A 27609-nucleotide genomic window follows, 5' to 3' on the forward strand; every position below is an offset into this window, starting at 1 on the left:
GAAAGGAAAGGAAGAGATTACCATGGAAGTTAGATTCGTTGTTAGGTTTGATGGTAGGTAAGGGGAGTGGGTATTGATCCATAGGTGGCGCAAGAAGGAACTTCTGGGTTTTTGGCAATGTTCTATTTCTTGACCAGGGTGGTGGTTTCATGAATATTTGCTTTGTGATAAACCAGGGAGTTGTACATACTGGTTTTATGTACTTTGAAAACATCGGCTGTACCTCAGTCTCTGCTTCTACAGCCAACCTTCCTCAGTTCTTGAACACAATTTCATGTCTAGGACTTTTGTACTTACTTTGTCTTCTGCTTGGAAAGTTCTTCCTCCTCATCTTCCAAGAACTAATTTGGTCTGTTTTTATCACTGAGGTTTGACCTCAAATGTCCCTTATTCAGTGAGACGTTGTAGCTCTGCCTCTTCTGCTCCAGCCTCCAGCCTCCAACCCCATCCTCAGCATTTCTGGCTTGTTTTCACTGCAGTATTATTAAGTTCTGTTCTGGTGGCGGTGGTGGTGTTACTTGTTACTGTTTGTCATCCACCTCTAGAATAAGCTCCACTCTGTGCAGGTCCTTATCTGGCTTATTCATGACTGTAATCTTAGTGCCTAATTCAGCACCTGGCCACAGTAAACAATAAAAGATGCTACTGAATGAGTAAATTATTCTATTCCCATAGTGTGGCCCAGTGTCTGGCTCACGGTTAAGTGCATCACCTAGTGTCTCTGATTGGTATAAGTAATGCTATTTGTGGTAACAGCATTGCTATAGTAATGCTATTCCCTTAACTCTGCATGGAATAGAAACTTCTAGTGGTGTTTTCCTAGGGAACCCACCACATAAATAAATGTTACATGGATCAACGTTTATTAAATTACTACAAAGGCGTGATTTCGTAAACGTCGCTTTTGGGCAAGACAAGACAAGCAACGCTGCGGCAGCTGTAGCAGGAGACTCAAGGAGGTATATACTCCCAACGGTGAGGCGAAAGACGCCCGCAAACACATTCAAGGCCGTCATGGCCGCGCCTCCGCGGTTCCCCTTGCGCGCCTTCCGCTTCCGGTAACGCGTCAGCCCCGCGAGACGCCCCGCTCCGCCCGCCGGGCAACCGCGCCCGCCAGAAACCGCGCCGCGGGCTCGCGCCTGCGTAGAGGAGAGAGGTGAGCGCCGCGTGGACGACGGCCGCAGCTCGCGCCTGCGCGTCGGCTTCTCCCCAGCGATTGGCTCCTGCCTCCTAGGGACGCCACAGTTCAGTTTTCACTTTCTCTCCCCCCATCTCCGCTTCCTGTGGGCGTGGGGTTTTACTTCCGGGTTCCAGCGTCAGTCACTGAGAAAGTCGACTTGTTAGCTCAGGTGGTGGGGAGTTTCAGCGTTCGTGCCTTCCTATGACCCTCTGGGGCAGGAGCAGCGTTTGGCTGACGAGCGCGGCGAGGTCTGCAGGCTCCGAGCCTGGACTCCGGTCCCGCGTCACTCCCGCCGGCGCCTCGGAGCCGCCCCGCGGCGCCCGGGCGGCGTTCTTGGCACAAGGGCGGAGAGGAAGGACTGTTTGCGACGTGGAGGGTCCCGCGCGCTGCTGACGAGCCTGTGCGAACGCGGGCCCTGTGGAACCGGGAGGAGGGGAGTCCCTGCAAGGGGCGGCCCGAAGGCTCCCCGGCCCGGGGAGTTGGCCCGGGCGCGGCTGGTTGGCAGGGTCCGACGGGATCTGTCACGCTTGGCCTCGAGGGCCTGAGGGGAGGAAGCGCGTGTGGAGGCGCGGACAGCATTTTAGCATGGGGAGGAAACTGAACGCTGATCTTCGGTCCGCGGGGGCGGCGGCGGCGCACAGGACAGGTGAGACTGCCTCTCGTGAACGCCCACCCAGAGGGCAGGCGAGAGGAGCCCGTCCTCCGGGGCCGAGTGCCCGGCGTGGCCGCTCGGGCTGTGCGGGGTTCGTTGTTGTCATTTTATTTTTTAATGAAAAATTGAGTTCCAGTCGACTTTGCATGCTTCTCATGGATGCTGAGTTGACTCACGCGTTCTTGCCTGGTAGCGCTGCTCTGGGTGGGAGGGGCGGGGGTCGAAGGTTTTCAGAATCGCTTTTGCTTTGCTGCTTCGGCTCTGACTCCACCTGTGGCCGCTTTCAGCTGCTAACACACCGATCTTCACCTGTTTCTAGTCAGTCAGCGTCTTCCAGGTGTGTAAGCCGTCAGAATTCCTGTTTCCCCTTTCGGAGGTGGAAAGTGTAGGGTGGTTCAGCACTTCCTTTGAGTTGCCTGTGAGAGGACCGCTGCATCCTCGTGGACGTTGTAAGAAGTAGCCAGCTGAAGCTTTCTTTGCTCCTTGGGTTGGGACTGGCAGTGAAGTACTTTTCTAAGGATTCTTGGTGAAGTCCGCACCTCCGCTTTCCTTCTGCATAGACTTCATTGGCCGTGTGTGACCTTTTCTTTTTTAAAGTAGGCATAGAAGAGGTCTTTCCCCAGGGAGGGTCATTTAGCTGAAAACCGAAGTAGCGCGTCATCGTAGGTTGGTCCATTCAACCCAGCAGTTTGTCTGAAGGTGGCACCAAGCAGCATTTGTGGGAGAACGTGGCACATTAACCTCAAAATTGGGGGGAAGATCCTTTGAAAATCCTCAAGTTTCTCTTAATCACCACTTGTCTATTTGAAATCCATATATTTAAATACACCTCTTTTACCCTTTATTCTCCCTGTAAGGTAAAATTAGAACAGTAAGGTTTTTGAAAATATATTCCAGACGTTAAGTGCAAGCATACGGTGTTATTGCAGTAACGTTGGTGATCCAAGGGCCCACGGTGTTCCCCTGAAAAAGCATTAGAAGGGGAAAGGGGTTTGGATATATTTAATATTATAGGCTATGAATAAAAACAAAAACAAAAAACAAAATATAAAACAAAAACAAAAAACTGTATCTGTGTACTCTGCTTAATAGACCATCACAAGTACCTTAGAAGCCTTTGGTGTGTGCCTTTCTCCAGAAACAAAGGATTCTCTACCCCCATCACCATGGTCATCCTGAATTTTGTGTTAATTATCCCTTTGCTTTTCTTTACAGTTTTATCAACCATATATGTATCCTTAACCAACATATTGTTTACTTTCACCTGTTTTTGAACTTTAAGTAGAATCATATTGTGTACTCTGTGAATTACTTTCGTTAAACGTTATGTTTCTGAGATCCATCCCTGTTGAAGCATGTACCTATAGCTCAATTCAGAAACTTGAGGACTCCTTCACAGTTCTAGGAAGTATTGAGGACCACAAAGATCCTTTGCTTATGTGGATTATATCATATTAGATATTAAAACCAACCAATTTTAAACGTAGATGTTGGTATATTTACATATACCATTAAGCATATGGTGTATTGCTTATAGATTTGTATACCTCTAAAAAATACTACTACTAATAATAGTAAACCTACTACATCTTAAACAACATTTTTAATGAAAAATAACTATGTTCCAACACCCAAAATAAGTTAGTGGCAAGAGTGTTTTTGTTTTACGTTTTCACAAATATATTTAATGACTGGAGTCTCATGTTTGCTTCTGCATTCAGTTAGTTGCAATATACTGTTTTAGTTGAAGTATATGAAAAAATCCGGCCTCACTAAGCTGTATGTTTAGAAGAGGGAGGAATATTTTAATATTCTTTTAAATAGTTATCTTTTTCTTTAATACTCATCAAAACCTAATAGTTTCTTAACGGTTAGCTGAAATATAGAGTTTGGAATCAATGAACTTCTCAAACTATGCGATATTAAAACCTATTGGTCTAGCTTGCATTTTTTTAACATCTTTATTGGAGTATAATTGCTTTATAATGGTGTGTTAGTTTCTTCTTTATAACAGAGTGAACCAGCTATACATATACATATATCCCCATATCTCCTCCCTCTTGCATCTCCCTCCCACACTCCCTATCTCACCCCTCTAGGTGGTCACAAAGCACCGAGCTGATCTCCCTGTGCTATGCAGCTGCTTCCCACTAGCTATCTATGTTACATTTGGTAGTATATATAAGTCCATGCCACTCTCTCACTTCATCCCAGCTTACCCTTCCCCCTCCCCGTGTTCTCAAGTCCATTCTCTACGTCTGCATCTTTATTCCTGTGTTGCCCCTAGGTTCTTCAGAACTTTTTTTAAAAAAAACTCCATATATATGTGTTATTGTACAGTATTTGTTTTTCTCTTTCTGACTTACTTCACTCTGTATGACAGACTCTATGTCCATCCACCTCACTACAAATAACTCAATTTTGTTTCCTTCTATGGCTGAGTAATATTCCATTGTATATATGTGCCACTTCTTTATCCATTCATCTGTCAGTGGACACTTAGGTTACTTCCATGTCCTGGCTATTGTAAACAGAGCTGCAGTGAACATTGTGGTACATGACTCTTTTTGAATTATGGTTTTCTCAGGTATATGCCCAGTAGTGGGATTGCTGGGTCGTATGGTAGTTTTATTTTTAGCTTTTTAAGGAACCTCCATACTGTTCTCCATAGTGGCTGTATCAATTTACATTCCCACCAACAGTGCAAGAGGCTTCCCTTTTCTCCACACCCTCTCCAGCATTTATTGTTTGTAGATTCTTTGATGATGGCCATTCTGACTGGTGTGCGGTGATACCTTACTGTAGTTTTGATTTGTATTTCTCTAATGATTAATGATGTTGAGCATCCTTACATGTGTTTGTTGGCAATCTGTATATCTTCTTTGGAGAAATGTCTGTTTAGGTCTTCTGTCCACTTTTGGATTGGGTTGTTTGTTTTTTTGATACTGAGCTGCTTATAAATTTTGGAGATTAATCCTTTGTCAGTTGCTTCATTTGCAAATATTTTCTCCCATTCTGAGGGTTGTCTTTTCATCTTGTTTGTGTTTTCCTTTGCTGTGTAAAAGCTTTTAAGTTTCATCAGGTCCCATTTGTTTATTTTTGTTTTTATTTCCATTACTCTAGGAGGTGGGTCAAAAAGGATCTTGCTGTGATGTATGTCATAGAGTGTTCTGCCTATGTTTTCCTCTAAGAGTTTTATAGTGTATGACCTTACATTTAGGTCTTTAATCCATTTTGAGTTTATTTTTGTTTATGGTGTTAGGGAGTGTTCTAATTTCCTTCTTTTACATGTAGCTGTCCAGTTTTTCCCAGCACCACTTATTGAAGAGGCTGTCTTTTCTCCATTGTATATTCTTGCCTCCTTTATCAAAAATAAGGTGACCATATGTGTGTGGGTTTATCTCTGGGTTTTGTGTCCTGTTCCATTGATCTATATTTCTGTTTTTGTGCCAGTACCATACTGTCTTGATTACTGTAGCTTTGTAGTATAGTCTGAAGTCACGGAGCCTGATTCCTTGAGCTCCGTTTTTCTTTCTCAAGATTGCTTTGGCTCTTCGGGGTCTTTTGTGTTTCCATACAAATTGTGAAATTTTTTGTTCTAGTTCTGTGAAGAATGCCATTGGTAGTTTGATAAGGATTGCATTGAATCTGTAGATTGCTTTGGGTAGTAGAGTCACTTTCACAATGTTGATTCTCCCAATCCAAGAACATGGTATATCTCTCCATCTGTTGGTATCATCTTTAATTTCTTTCATCAGTGTCTTATAGTTTTCTGCATACAGGTCTTTTGCCTCCTTAGGTAGGTTTATTCCTAGGTATTTTATTCTTTTTGTTGCAGTGGTAAATGTGAGTGTTTCCTTAATTTCTCTTTCAGATTTTTTATCATTAGTTTATAGGAATGCAAGAGACTTCTGTGCATAAATTTTGTATCCTGCTACATTACCAAATTCACTGATTAGCTCTAGTAGTTTTCTGGTAAAGTATTTAGGATTCTCTGTAGTATTATGTCATCAGCAGACAGTGACAGCTTTGCTTCTACTTTTCTGGTTTGGATTCCTTTTATTTCTTCTTCTTCTCTGATTGCTGTGGCTAAAACTTCCAAAACTGTGTTGAATAATAGTGGTGAGAGTGGGCAACCTTGTTTTGTTACTGATCTTAGAGGAAATGGTTTCAGTTTTTCCCCATTGAGAACGATGCTGTCTGTGGGTTTGTCATATATGGCCGTTATTATGTTGAGGTAAGTTCTCTCTGTGCCTACTTTCTGGAGGGTTTTTATCATAAATGTGTGTTGAATTTTTTCAGAAGCTTTTTCTGCATCTATTGAGATGGTCATATGCTTTTTCTCCTTCAATTTGTTAATATGGTGTATCACATTGATTGCTTTTTGTATATTGAAGAATCCTTGCATTCCTGGGATAAACCCCAGTTGATCATGGTGTATGATCCTTTTAATGTGCTGTTGGATTCTGTTTGCTAGTATTTTGTTGAGGATTTTTGCATCTATGTTCATCAGTGATATTGGCCTGTAGTTTTCTTTCTTTGTGACATGTTTGTCTGGTAGCTTGCACTTTAAAGGGATCTTTCACCCATGCATTGGTCATGAGGAAGATACTAGTTCACTGAATTATGTAGATTTCCCAAATGATGGCACATTTCAATATATAATACCAAAAACTCACTTACATTATCATCACCACTTTGGGAACCACTCCTGTGATTCATTCGTTTTTGTTGAAGTATAATAATCTACTCTAAGAATATATTATACGTTTATCCATTTTATTCTTTATGAACATATTGGTTATTTCCAACATTTGGGCTATTATAATTAGCGGAGCCATAAATGTTCTCAGTTATCTCCAAGTGCATATACACAGTACTGTTGATCGGGCATATTTGTAGTGGAAATGCTAGATCCATTGGGAGGATATTTGCATGTTCAATTTCATTAGATAATATCTAACTTTTCCCAGATGGTGATTCTGATTTATACTCCATCAGTTGTGAATGAAACCTCCCTTTGCTCTCCATTCTCTCTACGTATGGCATTGTCCAACTTTTAAAATCTTTGCTGGTCTGGTAGAAGTGAAATGATATATTACTGTGGTTTTAAACTGCATTTCTCTGATTACTTAAAAGAAACTCAGGGTCTGTTTTCTACAGGCTGCTTGTTTTTTCTTACTAATATCTACGAATTAAAATGAAATATGTTATATATACTAGTTGATGAACTCTTCCTGTTGCTAAAAAAGTTACTAGGATCATTTATTTAAACAACTTAAAAACATGTAAAGGCATGTTTTAGTCTTTCTTCCCTGTACCTGTCCAGCTCATTCCCCCAGTGTATTTTTTTATATTCCTCCTTCTTACTCTAATTTCTGCTATTATGCTCCTTATTTTCCTCCACTTTTCAGTATATTCTAGAAGTCTTCACAAATAAGTATAGACGAAGCATACTCATTCTATAGAGTAGGAAAAGCAGTTTTCTACTTTGTGGCTGTACCAGTTTTACCTAATCTGTAGTAGATAGAGTATTTGATATTTTTCTAATCTTTTGCTATTAAAAAAAAACAAAACAGTGGTGCATGGAGTAACTTTGTAGAGTTGTCATTTTGTATGTGAGATTTCTATACAGTTAATTTCCAAAACTGATGGTTGGGTCAATATGTAAATGCTTTTGAAATTTTGGTAAATATTGCCAAATTGCTTTTCCTTGGATTTTGCACTCTTACCTGCAGTATACCTAAGTGACTATTTTTCCTAAAACCTCGCCTCACGGAATATGCTTATAAATTTATAGGTTTTGATAGTGTGATCAGTGAAAAGTGGTATCAGTTTATTTGAATTTACATTTTCTTGGACCGTTTGAGCATCTTTATATATGCTTAAAGGTCTTTCCCCCCTCTTTTTTTGTACTAACTGTTCATATCCTTTGTCCATTTTTCTGTTTTTTATTGGGTTGTTGAACTTTGGGACTTCTTTACATACTCTAGGTACTAATCTTTTGATAGTTAAGTAGGTTGCAAATTCTTTTTCTCTTTGTGGTGCTAGTAATTCTTAATTTTAAACATTTTTATTTCATGTCTGTATATTTAGAATTGTTATTTGTGGGTAGTTTGGAGTATAGCTGTAATTTTAACTTTATTCACATATGGATAACCAGTTGTGGTAGAAATTACCATTGAATCCACTTGGGTTTGAAGTTTTGGTGGTGGCAGATTCTTGACTAGTGATTTAATTTTTTTAATAGTAGCAGGATTACTTAGATTCTTAAAGAAAATTATGTCAGTTTTGGTAAATTAGATTTTTTCTAGGACTCTGTCCATTTTGTCTAAATTTGTAATATTTATTGGTACAGGGTTGTTAAAAGTGCCCTCTTCCTATTTTTAATGTGTGAAGAATGTGTAATTATGTCTCCTTTTTTCATTTCTGATACTGCATACTTCTGTTCCCAACTCCCCTCCTCCTTTTCTATTAATTCATCTTGCCTGTAGTTTATCATCTATCTTATTAGTCTTTTCAGTGAATCCTTTTTTAGCTTTGTGATTATCTCTATCATGTATTTGTTTTTATTTTTTAATTCTTTTTTTATTAATTTATTTGTTTATATTTTATACTCAGCTGCGTTGGGTCTTTATTGCTGTGTGCGGGCTGTTTCTAGTTGCGGTGAGATGGGACTACTCTTCGTTGTGGTGTGCAGGCTTCTCATTGCGGTGGCTTCTCTTGTTGCGGAGCACAGGCTCTAGGCTCTCAGGCTTCAGTAGTTGTGGCATGTGGGCTCAGTAGTTTGGCTTGCAGACTCAGTAGTTGTGGCACATGGGCTTAGTTGCTCCGCAGCATGTGGGATCTTCCCAGACCAAGGCTTGAACCTGTATCCCCTGCATTGGCAGGTAGATTCCTAAGCACTGAGCTACCAGGGAAGTCTTATCATATATTTCTTTTTGTGTTTATTTTTTGTTTTTTCATTTATTAAACTATTTTTGAGATAGCTATAGATTTGTATGCATGTGTATGCTTTAGATATGCTCATTTTAAAGAGCATCAGTTGGAATTTTAATGCAATTTTCAAACATTTTTAGCTGGGATATATAGCCTATTTACATTTGCTGCAGTTGCTCTTATTTTTGCTTTCTATTTGTCCTGGCTGTTTTATATTTCTTTTTTCTCCTTTTTTGTTATTTTTTTAAAAATAGCTATTTAATATCTTATATCATTTCATTTTCCCCATATATTATTTCAGAAGTTTTATACTTTTTTCTCTTTTTATAGTTATCCTAGAAATATCATGCATCCTTGACTTTTCAAAATCTAAAAATAACCAGTAGGGCTTCCCTGGTGGCGCAGGGGTTGGGGGTCCGCCTGCTGATGCAGGGGACGCGGGTTCGTGCGCCGGTCCGGGAGGATCCCACGTGCCGCAGAGCGGCTGGGCCCGTGGGCCATGGCCGCTGGGCCTGCGCGTAGAGGGCAACAGTAGAGGCCGCGGTGGTGAGAGGCCCGTGTACCGCAAAAAAAAAATTTTTTTTAATAATAAAAATAAAATAACCAATATCTTTACCTTCCTCTTAGATAATACAAGAACCTTAGTAGTTTAATTTTATTCAGCCCCTCATGACTTAACATGTTATTATTATGTAGTTTAATTTTTTTTTAATATTCTTATAAGACAGAAGGAGACCTGTTTAGAATTGTTATTGTGTCTTGCAGTCAGTCCTTTTTTATATTTCCCACATTTTTGCTACTTTCTCTATTATTCATTGATTGTTTTATCTTTTAGACCATCCACCTAGGGCCATTTTCCTTCTGCTTAAAGTCTATCCTTTAGAATAGATGAACTTTCTTAGTTTGTGTTTACCTGAAAATGTCTTTGTTTCACCATCACTTAAGGAAGATGTTTTTGCTAAATATAGCAGTTTAGGTTGGCAGTTATTTTCTTGTAGCAATTTGAAGATCTCATTCCTCTGTCTTTTGGTTTCCGTTATTGCTATTGAAAAGTCACCTGTCAGTCTTTCAGTTCCTTGTCTCTGGCTGCTTTAATATTTTTCCCTTTGTTTTTAGCTTTCTGCTGTTTCACTGTATCTATATTTATCTTGCTTGGGTTTATTTGGCTTTTTTAAGTCTGTAAATTGGAGGTGTTTTGAAATGTGTTTATTGACTTACTCATAACTCCTAAACTGTGAATTTCCATTTTTATGTTCTATTGATCTGTTTGTCTTAATGTATAAATAAATCTTTTATAACCTTCATAGTAAATATTTTCTCCTGGTCTTTTGCTTTTCTTTTCCTTTGTTTCCCACAGTTTCCCCAACAGACTGCATTGCCAAACTCATGGATTTTTGATAATCTGATAAGTGAAAAGTGAACCTTGACAATAAAACTCTGGAACTGGTCTTTTGAGAGGAGTAGGACTGCGACTACTCTTTCAGTTTTTTCATCATAATTGGTTTATTCAGATGTTTCTTCCACTTAGACCAATGTTAGTAAATTATATTTTTATAATTTTCAAAGTTATTGGTATAGTGTGTGATAATTTATTATTTTCGAAATTTTTCCCTGTATTTGTGGTTAGCCTTCTTTTGTTGATATTTAATTTTTTCTCTTTATTGATTATATTTGCTAAAGGTTACTTATTCCAAAAGAACCAGTTTGGGGACTTCCCTGGTGGTCCAGTGGTTAGGGCTTCACCTTCCAATGCAGGGGGTGTGGGTTCAATCCCTGGTGGGGGAGCTAAGATCCCACATGCCTCATGGCTGGCGGGGGTGGGGGGACAAAAACCATAAAACAGAAGCAATATTGTAACAAATTCCGTAAAGTTTTTTTTAAAGAAATGGTCCACATTAAAAAAAATCTTTTTTTTAAAAAAAAGAACTAGCTTTTGGTTTTTATTGTTTAACTCAATTGGCCTTTTGTTTTTAAATTTGGCCTCTTTTTATTTATGAATTTTCTAAGAAGTGTCTGGGGCATACTTTCTGTTTTTTCTTAAGAATTTAGTAACACTTAATTGGATAACTAAATCCCTTGGTAATATTCTATGTTAAAGACTCTGCCCTCCTTGGTACGGTGAAATAGACCCTGTTTAGAACTTTTGGGTACACCTGCTCCCTCATTAAATATTCAAGACCCCAACTCCTGAGGCCTGTTTTGACCAGTTGAAGCACCTGCTTCACCCTGTGGTTATCCTCCACTTCTCTATGAGCCACCTTTAGTAAATAGGCCTATTCTCTGCCCAGGGCATTTGTGATGGGATATATCTAGGGGTGGTGGTGATTAAAAAAAAATCATTGTTATGGTATGGATTAGATGTCACTTTCCCTTTTGTTATATGTGATAATCAAAATAATCTAAAGCAGGTCTTAAAATGTAATTGACCCTGAGAGAAATTTAGTCTTAGGATTTTCTTGTAAGAAGGACAAAACTACTTAACAGTATCTTTGTAGTGTATAAATACAGTAATGTGTTTAATGCAGCCATTTCATTGCAGGCTGATAGTTTGATGCTGAAGCACAAATTAGTAAACGTGGTTTGATGAGCCAGAACAAAGGCCGGTTCCTTTATACAGATGTCTGAAAATGGCACCATATAAACTTCGAAGTGATTCTAATAAAAAGTGCATAATGTTGAATATGGAAAGTATGTTCTCCAAAGAATCTGTTGACTTTTTACACAGCATAGCAAGAAAGAAAACAAAATATGATATAAGATTATAAGCATCTGTCTGATATATAGAAATCTTTTTTATAGTAGAAATGGATTTTGAAAATGTTAAAAATCTTCAAAAATTGAATATTAAGTCTAAAAGTAAGCCACAGTTAAATGAAAAAATCATAGTACAAAGGGATTTTTAGCAATGGAAATAATTTTTTTTTTACTTTTGAATTTTCTTTATATTTTTATACAGCAGGTTCTTATTAGTTATCCATTTTATACATATTAGTGTATACATGTCAATCCCAATCTCCCAATTCATCACACCACTACCACCCGCAGCCAATTTTCCCCCAGCAATGGAAATAATTTTTTAAAGTTTTTAAAAAGAAGGCAGTTGCTCTCCCATTGCATATGTTAAATATGCAAAGTGATTTTGCTATTTTAAATAGTAATTAATCTACGTGATTCTTGATGAATTTAAGTAATTTCCTTTGTGAGTTAAGGTTTTCCTGTATGTTTTCTATTTGTACAATACCATAGCGGCAATGATTCTCTAGGAGCTCCTGATTAGTTTTCCGCTAGCAAGTGCAGATACGGTCCAGGAAATGCGTATGGATGTCTTAGATTACTTGGTTAAAACATAAGCCAAAAGGAAAGACGTCCTTAGATCAGGCCAAACACCACACACACACACACACACACACACACACACACACACACGCACACACGCACATACGCACACACACACTCCAACTTTATTTTTCATGAGTTTTGTTAAGGCTGTGTGGCTTAGTGGGAGGGACAAGCACCCCATCCCAACCCTGGGTGCTGGTATCAGCATCTCCTGGGCATATATGGAGTATCCAAAACCATATTCAGTAGACCTTTTATTTTTGTAAATTACACAGCAAAGCCCCATGAAACTATAATCAGCGAATTTACTAGACAATAATGGGAAAGCTTTATAGCAGCGGTGAGTTAGAATAACTTGGGGTCACTGTGGTGAAAAGACGTGGATTTCGGTTTAGGTCTAGGATTTGCAATCCAGAATGGTTACTGAATAACCTGCAGGCAAGACCTTCGAGGGAATTGAAGCTTGGAGCGATCGTTGTAAAATAACAATAAAACTGTCCACCTAGGAGTACTGGGAGACGTCAGAAACAGGGAACTGAGGACACTCTGCTTGTCCAGCCCTCGGACCAGACTGCGGCTCCCCGACCCGGCGCACAGCCAGGCTACCTGGCTGTGCGCGTGTGCGCGGCTCGCGGTTCGCCACCCGCCCTCGTTGACTTTTAAAGGCACAACCCGCGCCGCCCCCGCCACACTGGCTTTCGCTGGCGGGAGGGGGCCGGAGGGGCCAGCTGGGCAGAGGGACAGCCCCCTCCGCCACACACCATGAGGTGAGGAGGAGGGACCGGCTCTAACCCCCACCCAGCCAGGGACTCCTGGAGACACCTGCGTCTGGGGCCTCCCACCTGGCCGCTGAGCTGCCTGCCAGAGAACTGGGTGACGAGGAGACTGGGAGAAGGGACGGACTGGGTGTCCCACCTTCAGGGGGCTTTAGGGAGTGAAGCTTTGGTGGGGCCGCCGAGGTAGGTGGTGAACAAACGGTTTTATGTACTTAAGGGTTTACGGAGCGCCTTTGCCTCCTGACTCATGGGATTCTGCGAGGGTGGAGTGGAGAAACCCTTGCCGAACTGCCAGAGAGATGGCATCACTCTTTACAACTCTTCTGTGTGTGTAGACTTCTGTGTGTGTACAGTATTTTAGGAAGTCTTTTGAATTGTAAAGCAGTGATTCCAAATGGACTTTTGCACTTCAAATAATAGCAAGGGTATCTTGGTTTTTATTCTTTCTGTGGGTGATTATCTTGACATTAGAAAACATTTAAACTTTTGTACGTGGTAGACTTTTTTTAATTTAAGAAATTTTAAAAATTTAAAGTTTAAAAATTTTTAAGAACTTAAAAATTGTTATAAAAATCATACATTTCTCATTCTGTAGTATTTTTTAATAGAGAAGCTTTATCTTATGGGTCTCTTACTGTTTTGGCTTATGGGAAATGTTATTTCCATTCATTTACTTTGTGTTCATTTTAAAAACTAACTTGCTACTACGTAGGGCCATGGAAGATCTTTTTTTCCAAAATGAAAATAGCTTTACTTCCCCAGATTATATTTATGCTTACGTAAAATTTCAGATAATACATAAAGCTGTAAAAAGAATGAAACAGGAATTACCTGTACTTGACCTACCCAAAGATAACTTGGTAGAGCGTTGAGTACTGTGGTACTAGGAGCTCTGCTGGGTACTGAAGGGCTTTGTGAGCAAGACAAAGAGTATTTGCCTCTATGGACCTTACATTCTGCTGGGAAAGATGGACACACACACACCCAAAAGTAAATTGACAAAATAGCTGTATGTTGTAATGAGTGATTTAAAGAAAATACCTACTTTAGGTGGGGTGATCAGAGGAGGTTTATCTGAGGGAATAACTTGAGATTTCACTAAAAGAAGAGAGGGAGATAAGCCAAGGGCAAAACAGGAGAGCGAGCGTTTCAGTCAGAAATAACAGCAAGTGCAAAGGCCTGAAAAGAGCAAAGAGCTTGAATGGAAAGACCAGGGTAGCTGGACCGTAGTAGTAAGCCAGAGGAGGGAGGATCAGGTGAGGTGGAGGAAGCAAGCAGGGGTCAGATTTCACAGGGCCATGGCAGGGAGTGTGTGTTGTATTCTGGGGGGCAACGAGAAGCCGCTAAGGGTTTAAGTAGAGAAGTGAAGTGATTTGGAATATGGATTGATTCATTCAATACATGAATGTGTATTGAAACCTTACTGTGTACCAGGCACTGTTCTGGGCACTGGGGTACAGCATGGGAAAGGATAAATTCCTGTATTCATGAAGCTAATAATCTAGTGGTGGGAGCATAATCAAATAAACAAGAAAAACATCAGATATTGATAAGCATTATACAGATGATGACCATTGTTTAAATCATAGTATATGTTCTTAAGACTTTGTGTATATATATATATACATACTTCTCCTTTGTTATCAGCTTTTCTTTCCCCTAAACAACTTATGGTAGGATTTTTTCTGTGTTACATTAAATGAACAGCTTTCTTTTATTTGGGAGCATCAATTTGTTTTGTAGATTAAGTATGGCCAAAATAATACTACATAAATGAAAAAATACTGTGCAGCAACAAAAACTTATCTAAGTCATCTGTTTGGAAAGAAGTATATAGTAACTTCCTTTGGACAGTCTGACATGTGGCTCTCCTACCTCATCCCATGTTCCAGCAGCCCCTCATGATAACTTTGACCTGTTAATGTGGTTAGTTAAATTTATGGATTTCCTATTTATTGAACCAATTCATACATTCCTAAAATGTACCTTAATTGACTTCTGTTATTATATTAGTGTCCTGATGGATTCTCTTTGCCAATACATATATTTTAGGATTTTAGTATCAATATTCATGAGATAGATCTATAGTTTCCTTTCTTAGTATTTTCTTTGTCAGATTTTGGTGTTAGCATTTGACTGCTTTATAAAAAAAATTGGGAAGCTCTTTTTCTGAGTTTTGGAACAGATTAAATTGCATAAGTATTATTCTTTCATTTAATTATCAAATACATATTTACTGAACATTCACTGCGTGCCAGGCATTGGGCTGATGCTGGGTAATCACAAGTAGACAAAACAGACATGATTCCTGTCCTCATAAGGCTTGGTTTATTAGGTAAATAGACATTAGTGAAATAATTATGATTATGTAATTATAAACCATGATAAATACTCTGAAAGAAATCATTGAAGATCTACTTTGACTGTTCTTTTCATGTATTTGAGTAAATGGTTATTGCGTTAATACACACTAAAAATTAATTCTTTTAAAATGAATATTTGTTGAAGATTTGATATGTAATTACTTCTGTGATAAATACATAAGTAAATAAAATGAGGTCTTCATAATTATAAAAGTTAAAATAAAAATAATGGTGATAGTAGCTACCATGGTAGGTGGTAATATTGCACATTTTTTGATTGAAGAAATTAAGACTTACATTAAGTAGACACTTCAGTTATGTCTGTGACACCTCCAGTTGTACACTCCTCTGGAAATTCCACTAAGATTATAGTAAAAGAGTAAAGATATAAATCCACAAAGATCAAGAGAGTGAGAAAGGAGAAGATAAATGAAATCAGTATTTGGGAAACTACAAAAGAAGGTGGTCAATTACTAAATGATTTAGTGGATTAGAGAATGCTGAAGGCTGAAGAGAGGTAAGCCAACAAGAGCAAGCCAGTTCCCTCCACAGAATCTGGAAAAGGCTCAGGATTTAGAGGTACCAAGTACTTCTCAGGGCAGGAATATGGGTGGAATAGAAATAGAAGTATCTGTAAACTGTGGTATCTTTAAAAAGAAAAGAGAAAATACAACTTACGTAAAAGAAGAGATTCTATTTTTTAAAAAGGGAGAGAAATTATTCAGGAAGCAGGAAAGGATTAGATAATAAAGCTGAAGAACTCTCCTAAAAAATAGAATAGCCACAACAATTAGACAAAAAGAGTGAGAAAGTATTTAGAAAATAAAGGTCCAGTCAAGAAAGTTTTTTCATCTAATCCAGTGGTAGGGAGAAAAATCTATAACGAAATCAGTACTATAAATATGTGGGAGAATCTGGAACATGATACAGTGGGTACCCAGTGATACCAACAGCCAGTGTCATTGAGATGGGATATGTCATGAAAGGTTTCAGAGAGGTACTGATACCTGAAATCTAAGTAAGTATTCAAATGATAAGCCAAAAAAGGGCACTAGTGTAAACATTTTCAGGGCAATAGAAATAGCAAATGCAGAGGTGGAAACACGATACACATGAGGAACTGCAAGCAGTTCATTATTTGAGAAATTCAGTATACTTTACAAAAAATAGCATGTATAGGTTTATAATAGTACACCTTTTTTCAAAAAGGATTTGAGGTAGAACTGTGTGAATATATTTAAGATTCTTTAGAAAAAGTAGCAATATTGATTATATCATTCATTATGTCAAGAGGGGAGAATTAAATTGGGATTCAGGAGACCAGGATTCTAGTGCAGACCTACCACTAACTTGTTGAGACCTTAGTGTGATAATGTTGTTGACTGCCTTCCCAGTAATCACCTCCCTTTTTCTTCCCTTCCCCCAAACCACAATTTTGTCTAGCTTTTAGGGTGATCCCATGCTTCAGGAGCAGTTTGGGCGGGTGAGAGTGGGGGGCTGTGTGACTATTAGTTACTCTAAGCTCATTATGGCAATTCCACTCTCTTTGGTTAGTGATTGTTTTAGGAATAAACGTGTGACTCAGTTCTGGCCAATGAGGTGAGAATGGGGTGCCTGCAGAGAGAATTCTGGGAAAGCTTTCTCACCAAGGACAAAGGAAAAGATGCACTCTCCCTGCCTTCATCTTATTCTAGCTCTGAAGATGTGTTTGAGCCCAGTGTAGGGATGCAACAGAGCAGTTTTCAGGCTTAAGGGTTCCCTCCTCTGCTCCTGAAGCTGAGGATTGTTTTTAAAAATATGGTGCCTTTGTTGCTACTCCTTTTCTAAGTTGCAAGTGTAATCTGGTTTGGGAGGGTCTTTACTTCCAGCTCTGCTTTCCTCTTTGAGACCACTGTCACCAGGAGATACAGCCTTTGCTTTCCAAAGGTCACACACTCACTCTAGGAGTATTTTGTGAGCACATTCTAAGATCTCCAGGCCACCCGGACACTTTCATTATAGAGACTTTTTCTCGTTTGTCTTGATAAAATCCAGGGTATAACATAGTACTAGATACATAATAGTCATCACTAATAGTTTTGTTTAATGAAGGGTGAATCAAATATTACTTATTTAGGGGTGGGGAGAGGTTTTATTTGTGTTCTATTTGATTTTATTATTTCCAACCAGTAGAACGTGGGTGTGGTTCTATAATCTGTGCATTTTGAAAGTTTTTTTTCAATGAGGCAAAATTGATTCCTGTTTATCTCTGTGAAGAAAATTTTCTTTAGAAATTAAATAATTGGGGGAAAACCACTTCAATTTATGTGTGTTACTACTTCTTATACAGCAAATTTAGCCTTTAGCTCTGGAGACTTGACAAAGAAGGGAAACATTACAAAATTGTACCTGATGCAAACTAGATGCTCAGTAAACATTTATTTATATAGTAGATATGCCTGAAATAGAACTATTCACTTTATGATTTAATTTTTTCTTTTTTCATTTTAGCATTTATGACATTAGCAGAGAACAGGACTATGTCAAGAATTCTGGGGGTATACTTGGTGAAAATGAATTAAGACCACCCTCCCAGCTACATTCCCTGTTAGAGAAGACCAAGACAAGGTTCATATCAGAGAAGAGTGGGTATTAAACTAAATGCTATAAGCTATTACTAATGAATCCAAAGTTGCACAGTACAGTTTTTTAGATTTCAATTTAGATTGTGTAAAATGAAAGGACTTTTTAAAAAATTATAACTTCCAGTAGCTACAGATTTCTTATAATTATTAGTCCAAAATTGATAGGTGATTAAGTTTGCAAATTGCATCAGAAAAGGTGTGTGTGTTCAAGAGAAATTGTCACACTCCTGTATTTGTATTTCTTTGAAATTATGATTTATTTTACTTGATTTTAAATTGAGATATTTCAAATAGTAGAAGTAATACATGCTTATGTAAGAAAAATCTAAATTGTAGTGATATATATAAGGTAAAAGTATAAGTTCTCCTTTTTGTCCACTCTCCAATCACCATTGGTGTATATACTGTTAACGGTTGGATTTCCCATCTTTCTACATCTTTTTCTGTATACTTCCAAACACATAATTTTTTATGGTTTTTTTTACCAAAATGACATATAATACATATTATTCACTCAGTAGTATACAATAGATACCTTTGTACGTCAGTATATACAGATTTACTTTGTTTTTATTTAGTAATTGCAAGGTGTTTCCCTATTGATGGCAATTTAGGTTGTCTCCAGTGTTTTTGCTGTTATAGGTGTTGGTGCATGGAACACCCTTGTACATACAACCCCTGCACTTATGCTAATATTTCTGAGGAATAGATTCCCAGAAATGGAATGGTTATTTGGTATGCCATGCCCATTTAAGTTTTTGTTACTTTCTGCCAAATTGTGTTCTAAAAAAGTTGTATATATCTTAAACTGGCAGTCCTTTGATATCTTAAAGGTAAGGGTAGTACATTTTAGGATTAGGTGATTAAAGAATGGGCTGTTCCTTCAGCAACTGTCAAATGACCTACTTAGAGGAGATAAAGTATATAGGCATGGAGAGTATTAAAAGGTGTAGGTTGCATTCTACTAATAAGGGCCTTTAATGGCACATATTGTTGGGTTCTTAGTGTTTCTGTCTTTGATAAGTGCTATTGCTTAATTCACAAACAGGAGTTGTGGTCATGTAAGTCTGGGGGAGATGTAGAAGTGGCTAGATTCTGTTAGATTACTGTGACCCCTAAGTTGTTGACGTTTGTTCATCTCATTATTTGCTTTCAGACCAGATGCTTATAGAATGGAAAATAGATACCTGTGGTATAGCATCAGAAACTGGTTTATAATTTTTTTATCTCTCTTATTAGAAGTTATAAAGAGAGAAAAAAGTGTCCCGAAATCAGACACTCAGTATCCCTGTCATGGATTTTGAGATGGGGGAGATTGATGCAGGGTGCTTTGAGCAGAATCCAACTTGTTGTGTCAAGCTTGACCTAACTTTTTTTTTTTTTTTTTTGCGGTACGCAGGCCTCTCGCTGTTGTGGCCTCTCCCGTTGCGGAGCACAGGCTCCGGATGTGCAGGCTCAGCGGCCATGGCTCACGGGCCCAGCCGCTCCGCGGCATGTGGGATCTTCCCGGACCGGGGCACGAACCCGTGTCCCCTGCATCGGCAGGCGGACTCTCAACCACTGTGCCACCAGGGAAACCCAAGCTTGACCTAACTTTTAAGATCCAATCCACAAATGGCAGAGAAACGTGCCCAAAGCCAGGTGCTACAGGAAAGAATATTAACTCAGTTTTCAGAGCCATTGTGATTGAACTTCAGTTTTTTCCATGTGCTCTCTGTTGGTCACTTAAACCGTAAGGGATACTCTTTATGCTTTACAGACAGGTACTTTTCAAGTTACCTTCTTAGATGTTGCTTTAGATTTCTTTGTGGAATAGCCCCCTCTTCTTTCTCTTAATATTCTGATCATCTTGAATGTTTAACTAGAGTGTGTGCATTGCTCAGCAAAAAATGAAACTATCCATTTATTTAATGCTCCTCGTTTTGTACATTTGTTTTAGGTGGTTAAATGAAAGCGCATTGTATGGAAAGAGACAATGTCAAATGATTTATCAATAACATTCTCATTATCTCCTTAATTATAGAGCAGGAAACTTGTGCTTTCTTGAGAGTATAATTGAGGTCATTTATTATGAAGTCATGAAAGATTCAGGGTTTATTGTGGTTTTCCACTAACTTCTCTTTTGATATGCTTTTCCTTCTGCCAACTGTAAAATTATTACTTTTCTAACATATGGCTATTTGGAGAGTGCTGACATAAAAAGGAAGCATTTTTAACCATAAATAAATAGTTTTAGAAGTTACAGTATAAAAGTACAAAATAAGTCATTTCTTACTTGTTCCTCCTTGTTTATTTTAAATCATTACCATTAGTCCTAGCTTTATTGGGAGCAGTACTCCCCACATTGTATTAGATAGGGTTTTTTAAATTGCATTATTTCTCACAGTTTTCAGTTTATTATTGTGCGTTGACGCTCAAAATTGGGGATATATGTAGTATTCAGTACTTCTGAAACTTAAAATCTATTAACATCTTGCAGAATTTAGGGAAGTTGATAATCGTAGATTGGTCATTTCCAAAGCTATGACAACTTTTATTTCTTTCACTTGTAAGCAACATCTTTCACAAATATTGAGCCTCATAGTATAATTAGATTCTTTAAATATTATATTGCCTTTTAAAAAAATTAAATACTAGGTTTCCAAAATTATAATTTTTAAAGGAATCCTGATTTGCATTTGAGCTAGCTCTACAGATTATTTGTAAAAGGAGTTTGCAAGTGCATAGGCTTCCCAGTTTGTTTTGAGGAAGTAGCTAAAGAAAGCCATAATTTTTTAATTGTTATCACTGGTGTTTTGCTATTTGAATCTCTTTAGAATATCCATATTTTTCACAGCACTGGTATACTGATATTGAAAGAGAGAAGGTGAAACTGAGGAAAAATAAAAGTAAGATACAATCGATATAGATCAGATGTGCCAACTTCAGAATATTAAGTGTTTCATCCTCTTTTCTTTCTTTCCTTGCTATTTATAATCTTTTATTTTTGATACTATGAAGTATTGTTATCAAAATCATTTTTAAATTACCTTGGGAATTGAAGCATTAGGACAGTTTAGTCCAAATTAATTTTACTGAAATGTTTGTTTTGATTTCTGTAATAGTCTAGGGTTTTTTAATCTGTTGTTCATAAATTAATTTTAATTAAAAAGCTTATGTTTTCTTTAACTTTTGAACTTTAGTGTAATTGGCAGAGTCCTGGTATAAGTAGGAAGCCATATTAATGTACTTATTTATACTGTAAGGCCCAAACTTCCAGTCTTACATAAATTATTCTATTATTTACAAATAATCAGTGTGTATCCTCCCCCCAACCTTGTTAAAGAGAATAGAGAGGATATAAATAGAAAGGAGTAAACAAATCAAATAGTTAAATGTTATGAGAACTCATTAGGCTCAGTTCTTGCTAAGTGAGGACTGGTAAAATCAAAAGACACAAGGGCTCAATCAAGAGAATTACTGGATTGAGTCAGTAGTTCTCAATTAGGAAACATGCCTCTCGTGGGAGGGGTATACCAACATCTTTGGGATAACACATGGGTATGGTTTGAAAAAAGCACTTTCAAAAAAAGTAATAAAGTTTTATTTTTGTAAAATGATGATTTTATAATACAGCCCATAAGAAGTAAATTTTAATAGACATGTACAGGCTGGTGAGGAAGCCCCAAAGAAATATGATTTCTAATGTGTTTGCTGAGTGTGCAGTAGTAGGCTCCTTCCAAGGAACCTAACAGACTTCCTTGGGGATTTGGTGAGAAGACAGGAAGGGTAAGTTTATCAAAATGTGGCTTAGGTTTAAAAAAATTTAAGAATGAGAAGCATTGGTCTAAGCAGTTGCTGACCACCAACTTGACACTACAATTGCATCTGCTTTTACCCAGTATGGTTACAGCACCCAGCTTTAAACCAAAAGGGATTTATTCTTGCATTAAAAGTAATTCACCCTCAGTTATAATCCATTTAGGTTATTTTCACATGTGAGATCTTTTAAGATAGTCCAGATATGGTAGCCAAAACACATTGTAAATGTCTTAATTATACAGGAAGGAAATAGATGATTATTTCCTATTATCATAGATGATATATTTCCTCTATCAGTATTCAGTGATATTTAGTGTGCCACTTTTCCCCATCCTTTGGTTATCTTAAACAGTTGCATTATTTTTGTTTGTGTTTTACAGTTTTTGAGACAGTGTCCTTGAGTTCAGACTCTCTCTTCCAGAGGGCAGTTTCAATTCTCCATACTTCTTACTTGGACTCTGCATCTGAGCATGGTTTTCAGTACAGTCAAGTGACTTTGGTGAAAAATGACATTTTCTTAAATGAGGTGAGGTGCTTGGTACACACTGTGTCTGTGTGTTCGTTTTATTTTAGTTTTAAAGAAATAGACCCATTATTTTTGATATATAAGCCTAGTTCTTTTTAGCTATCACATTTCAGCTGAAATAAAAGATCCTTGGAAATAGTCACTTGAAAGAATTATAATATATTCTACGGAATAGAAAAATAATAAATTTCATTAGTCTTTTAGCAGGAGGAATTCAGATGATGCATTTTTAAAAATTAATTTTCAAGGCAAAATAACATGTTTATAACATTTGATTATTCTCTCCTTATACAGTACAAAACTTTTTACCAAGAAAAAAAAGCAAGTAACTATACTCACGAAGAACTTCAAGAAACTTACGGATTTCTTCTGTTTGAAACTGAAAATCAGGTAAGGGAATTCGATCTTAGAAAAGTAATTTTGTGATGTTAATGTACAAAATTAATTATATCATTAAAGTTAAATATTGGTATTTTAGGTCTATAAAGTTTGTAAGATTACCAGTTCATCAGTCTTTTTTGTTAGTTTGGTGGCAATGTAAATGACAGTGAAAGCTTGTCATGAAAGAGATTGGATTTCTACAACTTTCCATAGGTTTTCTTTAGTTTTATCTTGAATACATTTGTAAGCTCGTGGTGAGATTTTGATTAATACAGATTTCTTAAGTATTAATAATGACTTTTAATGGAGTGAATGGATATTTTCTATTCTCGATCATTGTTTAGATAGATATTTTCTATTTCTTGTGGAGGTTTTTCAAGTTTAAATTACATGATTTTGGGGACAAGATGAACACGTTCAGCATTCTAGTTACTTGGAATTGTTTCATGCCTTATTTTGAAAATTGAACATCCATATTATTGGTTGTACCTAAATTGTGGAGAAGGAAACTGCTGTGTGCAGGTATGTCTCCAGAGATGTGTGTGGCTTCGAGATACAGTTCAGCAATGCTAGAGATCTATAATCCAACTTAAAGTAATTCAAAGGTAGTATTTCGGTTGAGGTCATGATTTTTAAAGAACAGGGATAGATTTGCTAAAGAATAATTAACATTACCATATAACTTATGGATTATATAGTAATACTAGAGAGTTTATTTAACTTCCAAATAAGATATGTTATGGATTCATACCCCAAAAAAAAAAAAAAGCATTTGCGGATAAGACATTTTCAAATTTACTGATTCCCAAGCTGTAATTGAAAAAGAAATCTTCAAGAGAGGACTTATCTGTGAGCTTGTTTAATTTGGTTTTGCTGGTGACATTTTTGTTAACAGGAATAATAAAATTTCACGAAAAAGTTTGAACTGTTAATATTAACTAAAACACAATTGCCTTACATAAGCTTACTTTGTGCCATGAATGCATACAATGTACAGATTCTGTATTGAAAGTTTGTATATAGATTATAGAGTTATTTCATTGACCCTCCCAAGAACGATATGATAAGCAAAGTACGATCTTTTGTTTAAGGCAAAGTTGGTATGTCAGCGTGGACTCTGTGTTGGCAGCAGTGCTATCACCACTCTGGGTGACCCAGGGAAAGGTACGTCTGTAAGGAAAAGGAATCTCTTTTACAAGGTGAAGTGGGGTTTAGTTAGTTACATAAGATACCTATGTTAAATGCTAGTTTCATTGATGATAAATAGTAATCTTTGGAAGCAGACCTTTAAACATATAAATGAGCTTTGAATCTAAGACTTAAGGTTTTCTAATAGGAGTTATCTTTTTTAAAAGGATGGTTGGACTAGAAAAGGTACTGAAGGTATCTTTCAGTGCCAAGAGTTTAGTGCAGTCATCTGGGGCTAACGAGGATTTCTTCGGAATTATCATAATGGCAGTTAGGAACACATAATAGATGGAACTGACGCACCTTGGCAACTGTGGAATGTGAGGAGTAACAGAAAGGAAAGAATCAGGTATAAGGTAACTTACACTGCATTGATATTGTCAGTAGAGGAGAGACACGGAGGAGAGGAAATTGTAGCGAAGCTGTTGAGTTAAGCGAGAAAGGTAATCTTATTGTCAAGAATGCGGATTAGCACTAATTTCTTTAAGCTTCACTTTCCTCATCTGTAAAATAGATAAAACTATCATCTAGATTTGCTGTGAGGATTACATGAGACTGTGTCAAGTGCTTAGCTTGGAGCTTACACCTAAATGAACACTACTACTTCAGTGAGCTAAATTTGAGAAATAATGAGGTGGTCATAAGTGTTTCTGAAAGCTGTCCTGCTGGTGGTAAAAATAGTTGAAAAAGGGATTAGAACTGGAGGTTGGGGTTCAAGGTGGCAGCGGGTGGGTGTTAGTTGAAGCCAAAAACATTGTTACATGGGGCAGCAAAGATGGCAAGAGCAGAACTTTCAGGTGGTTATGGGAGCAAGGGATGGGGCCATGGGGCAAGACTAGGAAGAGGGAGTTGAGAGCAGTCCAGGGGATGAAGAATCAGGAGGTGGAGTTTCACAGAGAACAGAAGGCTGTAAGGAGGGGTGTTAGCAGTGTCAGATGCTACAGAAGTTGGAGATTAGCACTGAGAAGGATTACTGGGCTTCATGGCTACATTCCTGCTGACCATTTCTTTTAAATAACAACTTTATTGAGATAACATTCACATACCATTCATTTCACCTGTTGAAAGTATACAATTTTTTTTAGCATATTCACTAAAATGAATATGCAGCCATCAGCACAATCAATTTTAGACCATTTTCATCAGTCACTCCCCACTCCCACCAGCCTAAGCAACCAGTACTCTACTTTTTGCCCCTATGGATTGGCCTATTCCAGACATTCCATGTAGATGGAATCGTATATGACCTTTTGTGACTAACTTTTTTACTTAGCTTAGTGTTTTTGAGATTCATCCATGTTGTAGCATGTACTTCATTCCTTTTTTGACTGAATAATATTCCACTGTACCACATTTTCTTTATCCATTCAGCACTTGATGGACATTTGATTGTTTCTACTTTTTGGCTATTATAAAAAATGCTACTATGTACATTCTTGTACAGGTCTTTATGTGGGCATGTTTTTTCATTTCTGTTGGGTTTATACCTAGGAGTGGAATTGCTGGCTCATATGGTAACTCTGTGTAAAACAAATGTTTTTTTAAACTTATATTCAGCTCTTCTAAAGGACATGAAAGGGGATAAGTTCATAACCCCAATAACAGTTTACCTAAAACCTATTTTTCCTTCTCCCCTACTCTTTTTAACCCCCGCTTCTTTTCATTATGAAAAATGCTAACATAGAAAAAGTAGAGAGCATAGTATAATATACCTATCACCTACATTTAACAGATAATGTTTTGCATTATTCTCTTCATTTGTTTAAAAAAATTTTTTTTTCTGAAAATTGTGAAAGTGAATTACAAGCAAACACCTCAGCTTACATCTCTAAAAATTAAGGCCATTTTTGTGCTTTACTGCAATCGCATGAGTTTATTGTTGATGTTTGAGAGGCTGGCTTCAGTAGGGTGGTGGAGTAGATAGAGGCTGGATTGCTCCTATAAATACACAATCTTCTTCATCACGTGTACTGGGGGTAATAATAAAATAGCACTACTGCCTGTGCGTGTTCTATAGTTTTGGGCTCAAATAGAAATGGATAGTTCCGTATATGAAAGTAATCCTTTATATTACTGCAGTGTATTATAGTTTTAAAAGTTTATGGATCTTTTTAAATCTTCCTGAGAACCCTGTGATTTATGTATCTATACTCATGCCCACCCTGCCCGCTTAAGTGACATACTCCTCAGTCACATGGTTATTATTAGCAGTAAGTGAAAAACCTGGAACTGGAACCCAATCTTCTGGCCACAAGTTTATTGCTCTGTCTGCTATATCCATGTCCTCACCATTGTCTTTTATATTTCAAAAGAGATACTTCAGGAATATCTCTGAAATGTGTCCTTTCCTCCTTATTCTCACTGCTGCTGCCGTGTGGGGATCCTCTTCTCCTGTCGTAACTTAAAGGAGTCTCTCCCCTCTTGAGACTCACTTCTCTATTAAGCTGCAGTGGGCTGTGATGTGGCTACAGTGGTGAACAAAACAAATATAACCCCCGCCTCCCTGGAATTCACAGCCCAGCAGAATAAGCTGCTTGAAGGCAGGACCTCGTTGTATTTCCCTTTGTGGCACTGCTGCCTGGCACACAGCTGCAGTGTAGTAGACCTCAGCACACATTCTTAAATATGAGTACTTACTGAGATGTTTTGCAAAAAATAACTTGAGAATCAGATTACTATAGGCCTTTTCACTGAATGATTGCATGGAGAAAAAAAAGACTCACGAAGACTTTTCCAAAAATGTGATACTCTTATCCCTTTTCACTTACCATACCCAAATAGAAAATTGGTTGTCGAACAGATGTATTGTATCTCAGCTCTAATGTTTCCATACCTTTAGAATATCTCAAATAGTTTTTAAAAGGTAAGCAGTTTCAAAATAGTTTTTTAATGTTAGCATTTATTTGTCTTTTGTGTTGTCTTGTTCAGTTAAAGGTAACCCATGTGTAAATAATCTTTTTAAAGTGTAAATTAATCTATTTTTATACTTTTATAGGTGTATACATTTCCAAATACTCAGACTATCTTCATGCAAGACCTTGGTATCATGGGAAGTCTGGTTATGTTGTAATTTTTAATCTAATTAAGGTAAAGACTAAATGTGCTTCTATGTAATTTTTCTTTTAAAAATGAAAGATTATCAGTCTGTGATAATGTTCTTTGCAGATCATTTGCTACACATAGTCCTTGCCAAAGACAGCTATCTAAAGTCAGAAAAAATAACTGCTTTTTGCTTTCCTTTACGGACAAAGCTTTTTTTAAATTCATTTTATAGATGATCTATGAATATGTTTTTTAAAAAAAAGCTTCAAAATAATACAACAGGTATTCAGTGAAAAGCTTTCCTCTCACCCTGTCCCACAATGCCACTTTTTAAATAGTAAATAACAGAAAACAAGTAGCTGCTTATAAAGCAGTGTGATTTCAGTTATAAGAGATGAATTTAGAAAGCAACGTTCATTGATTTAAATTGTCAAAATGAGAAACCTTTATATATTTTTTTAACCCCTAAAACATCGAGACCTTGTTCACAGTTTCATGGGGCACCTGCAACTGATGATCTCAGAAATGTTTAAATGCCCTTAAATAGTCCAGTATAAATGAATCACGCAATTAGAATTTTCACTCAAATAGTAGGAAAACTCTAATTTTAGAGGTTGGGGGGCTTTTTGAGGACATATTCTGTGGTCTTGTTTTGTTTTTGCTTTTGTTTTAGCTTTCCTACTATCTTAAGTTCTTTGGTTATAAACCTAACACTACTGATTTTTTTAAGAGTGTGAACTCTTCATATTCCAAAACTTGTCCCCAAGAACTGGAGGGAAAGTAGCATTGCATTGGCTC

At 37.4% G+C, this 27609-nt stretch overlaps 1 protein-coding gene across 4 annotated transcripts in view; it reads left to right on the top strand.

Annotated features, from left to right (window-relative positions):
* Window positions 1–1254: 1254 nt before the first annotated feature.
* Window positions 1255–27609, top strand: part of TASOR2 (transcription activation suppressor family member 2) — a 65824-nt gene continuing 39469 nt past the window's right edge. The window contains exons 1-7 of one of the 4 annotated variants that reach the window (XM_067700363.1): window positions 1255–1826; window positions 10129–10305; window positions 17740–17873; window positions 22055–22200; window positions 22495–22590; window positions 23673–23745; window positions 26765–26856. In XM_067700363.1, the coding sequence (XP_067556464.1) occupies window positions 10283–10305; window positions 17740–17873; window positions 22055–22200; window positions 22495–22590; window positions 23673–23745; window positions 26765–26856 (564 nt within the window). In that variant the 5' untranslated portion in view covers window positions 1255–1826; window positions 10129–10282. Of the gene's footprint in view, window positions 1827–10128; window positions 10306–12857; window positions 12878–17739; window positions 17874–19295; window positions 19515–22054; window positions 22201–22494; window positions 22591–23672; window positions 23746–26764; window positions 26857–27609 lie in introns of those variants that run through there. The other 3 variants (XM_067700371.1, XM_067700381.1, XM_067700356.1) reach the window with 3 other exon arrangements.

Source organism: Pseudorca crassidens, chromosome 1 (genome assembly GCF_039906515.1).
Source record: "Pseudorca crassidens isolate mPseCra1 chromosome 1, mPseCra1.hap1, whole genome shotgun sequence".
Lineage (NCBI taxonomy): Eukaryota > Metazoa > Chordata > Mammalia > Artiodactyla > Delphinidae > Pseudorca > Pseudorca crassidens.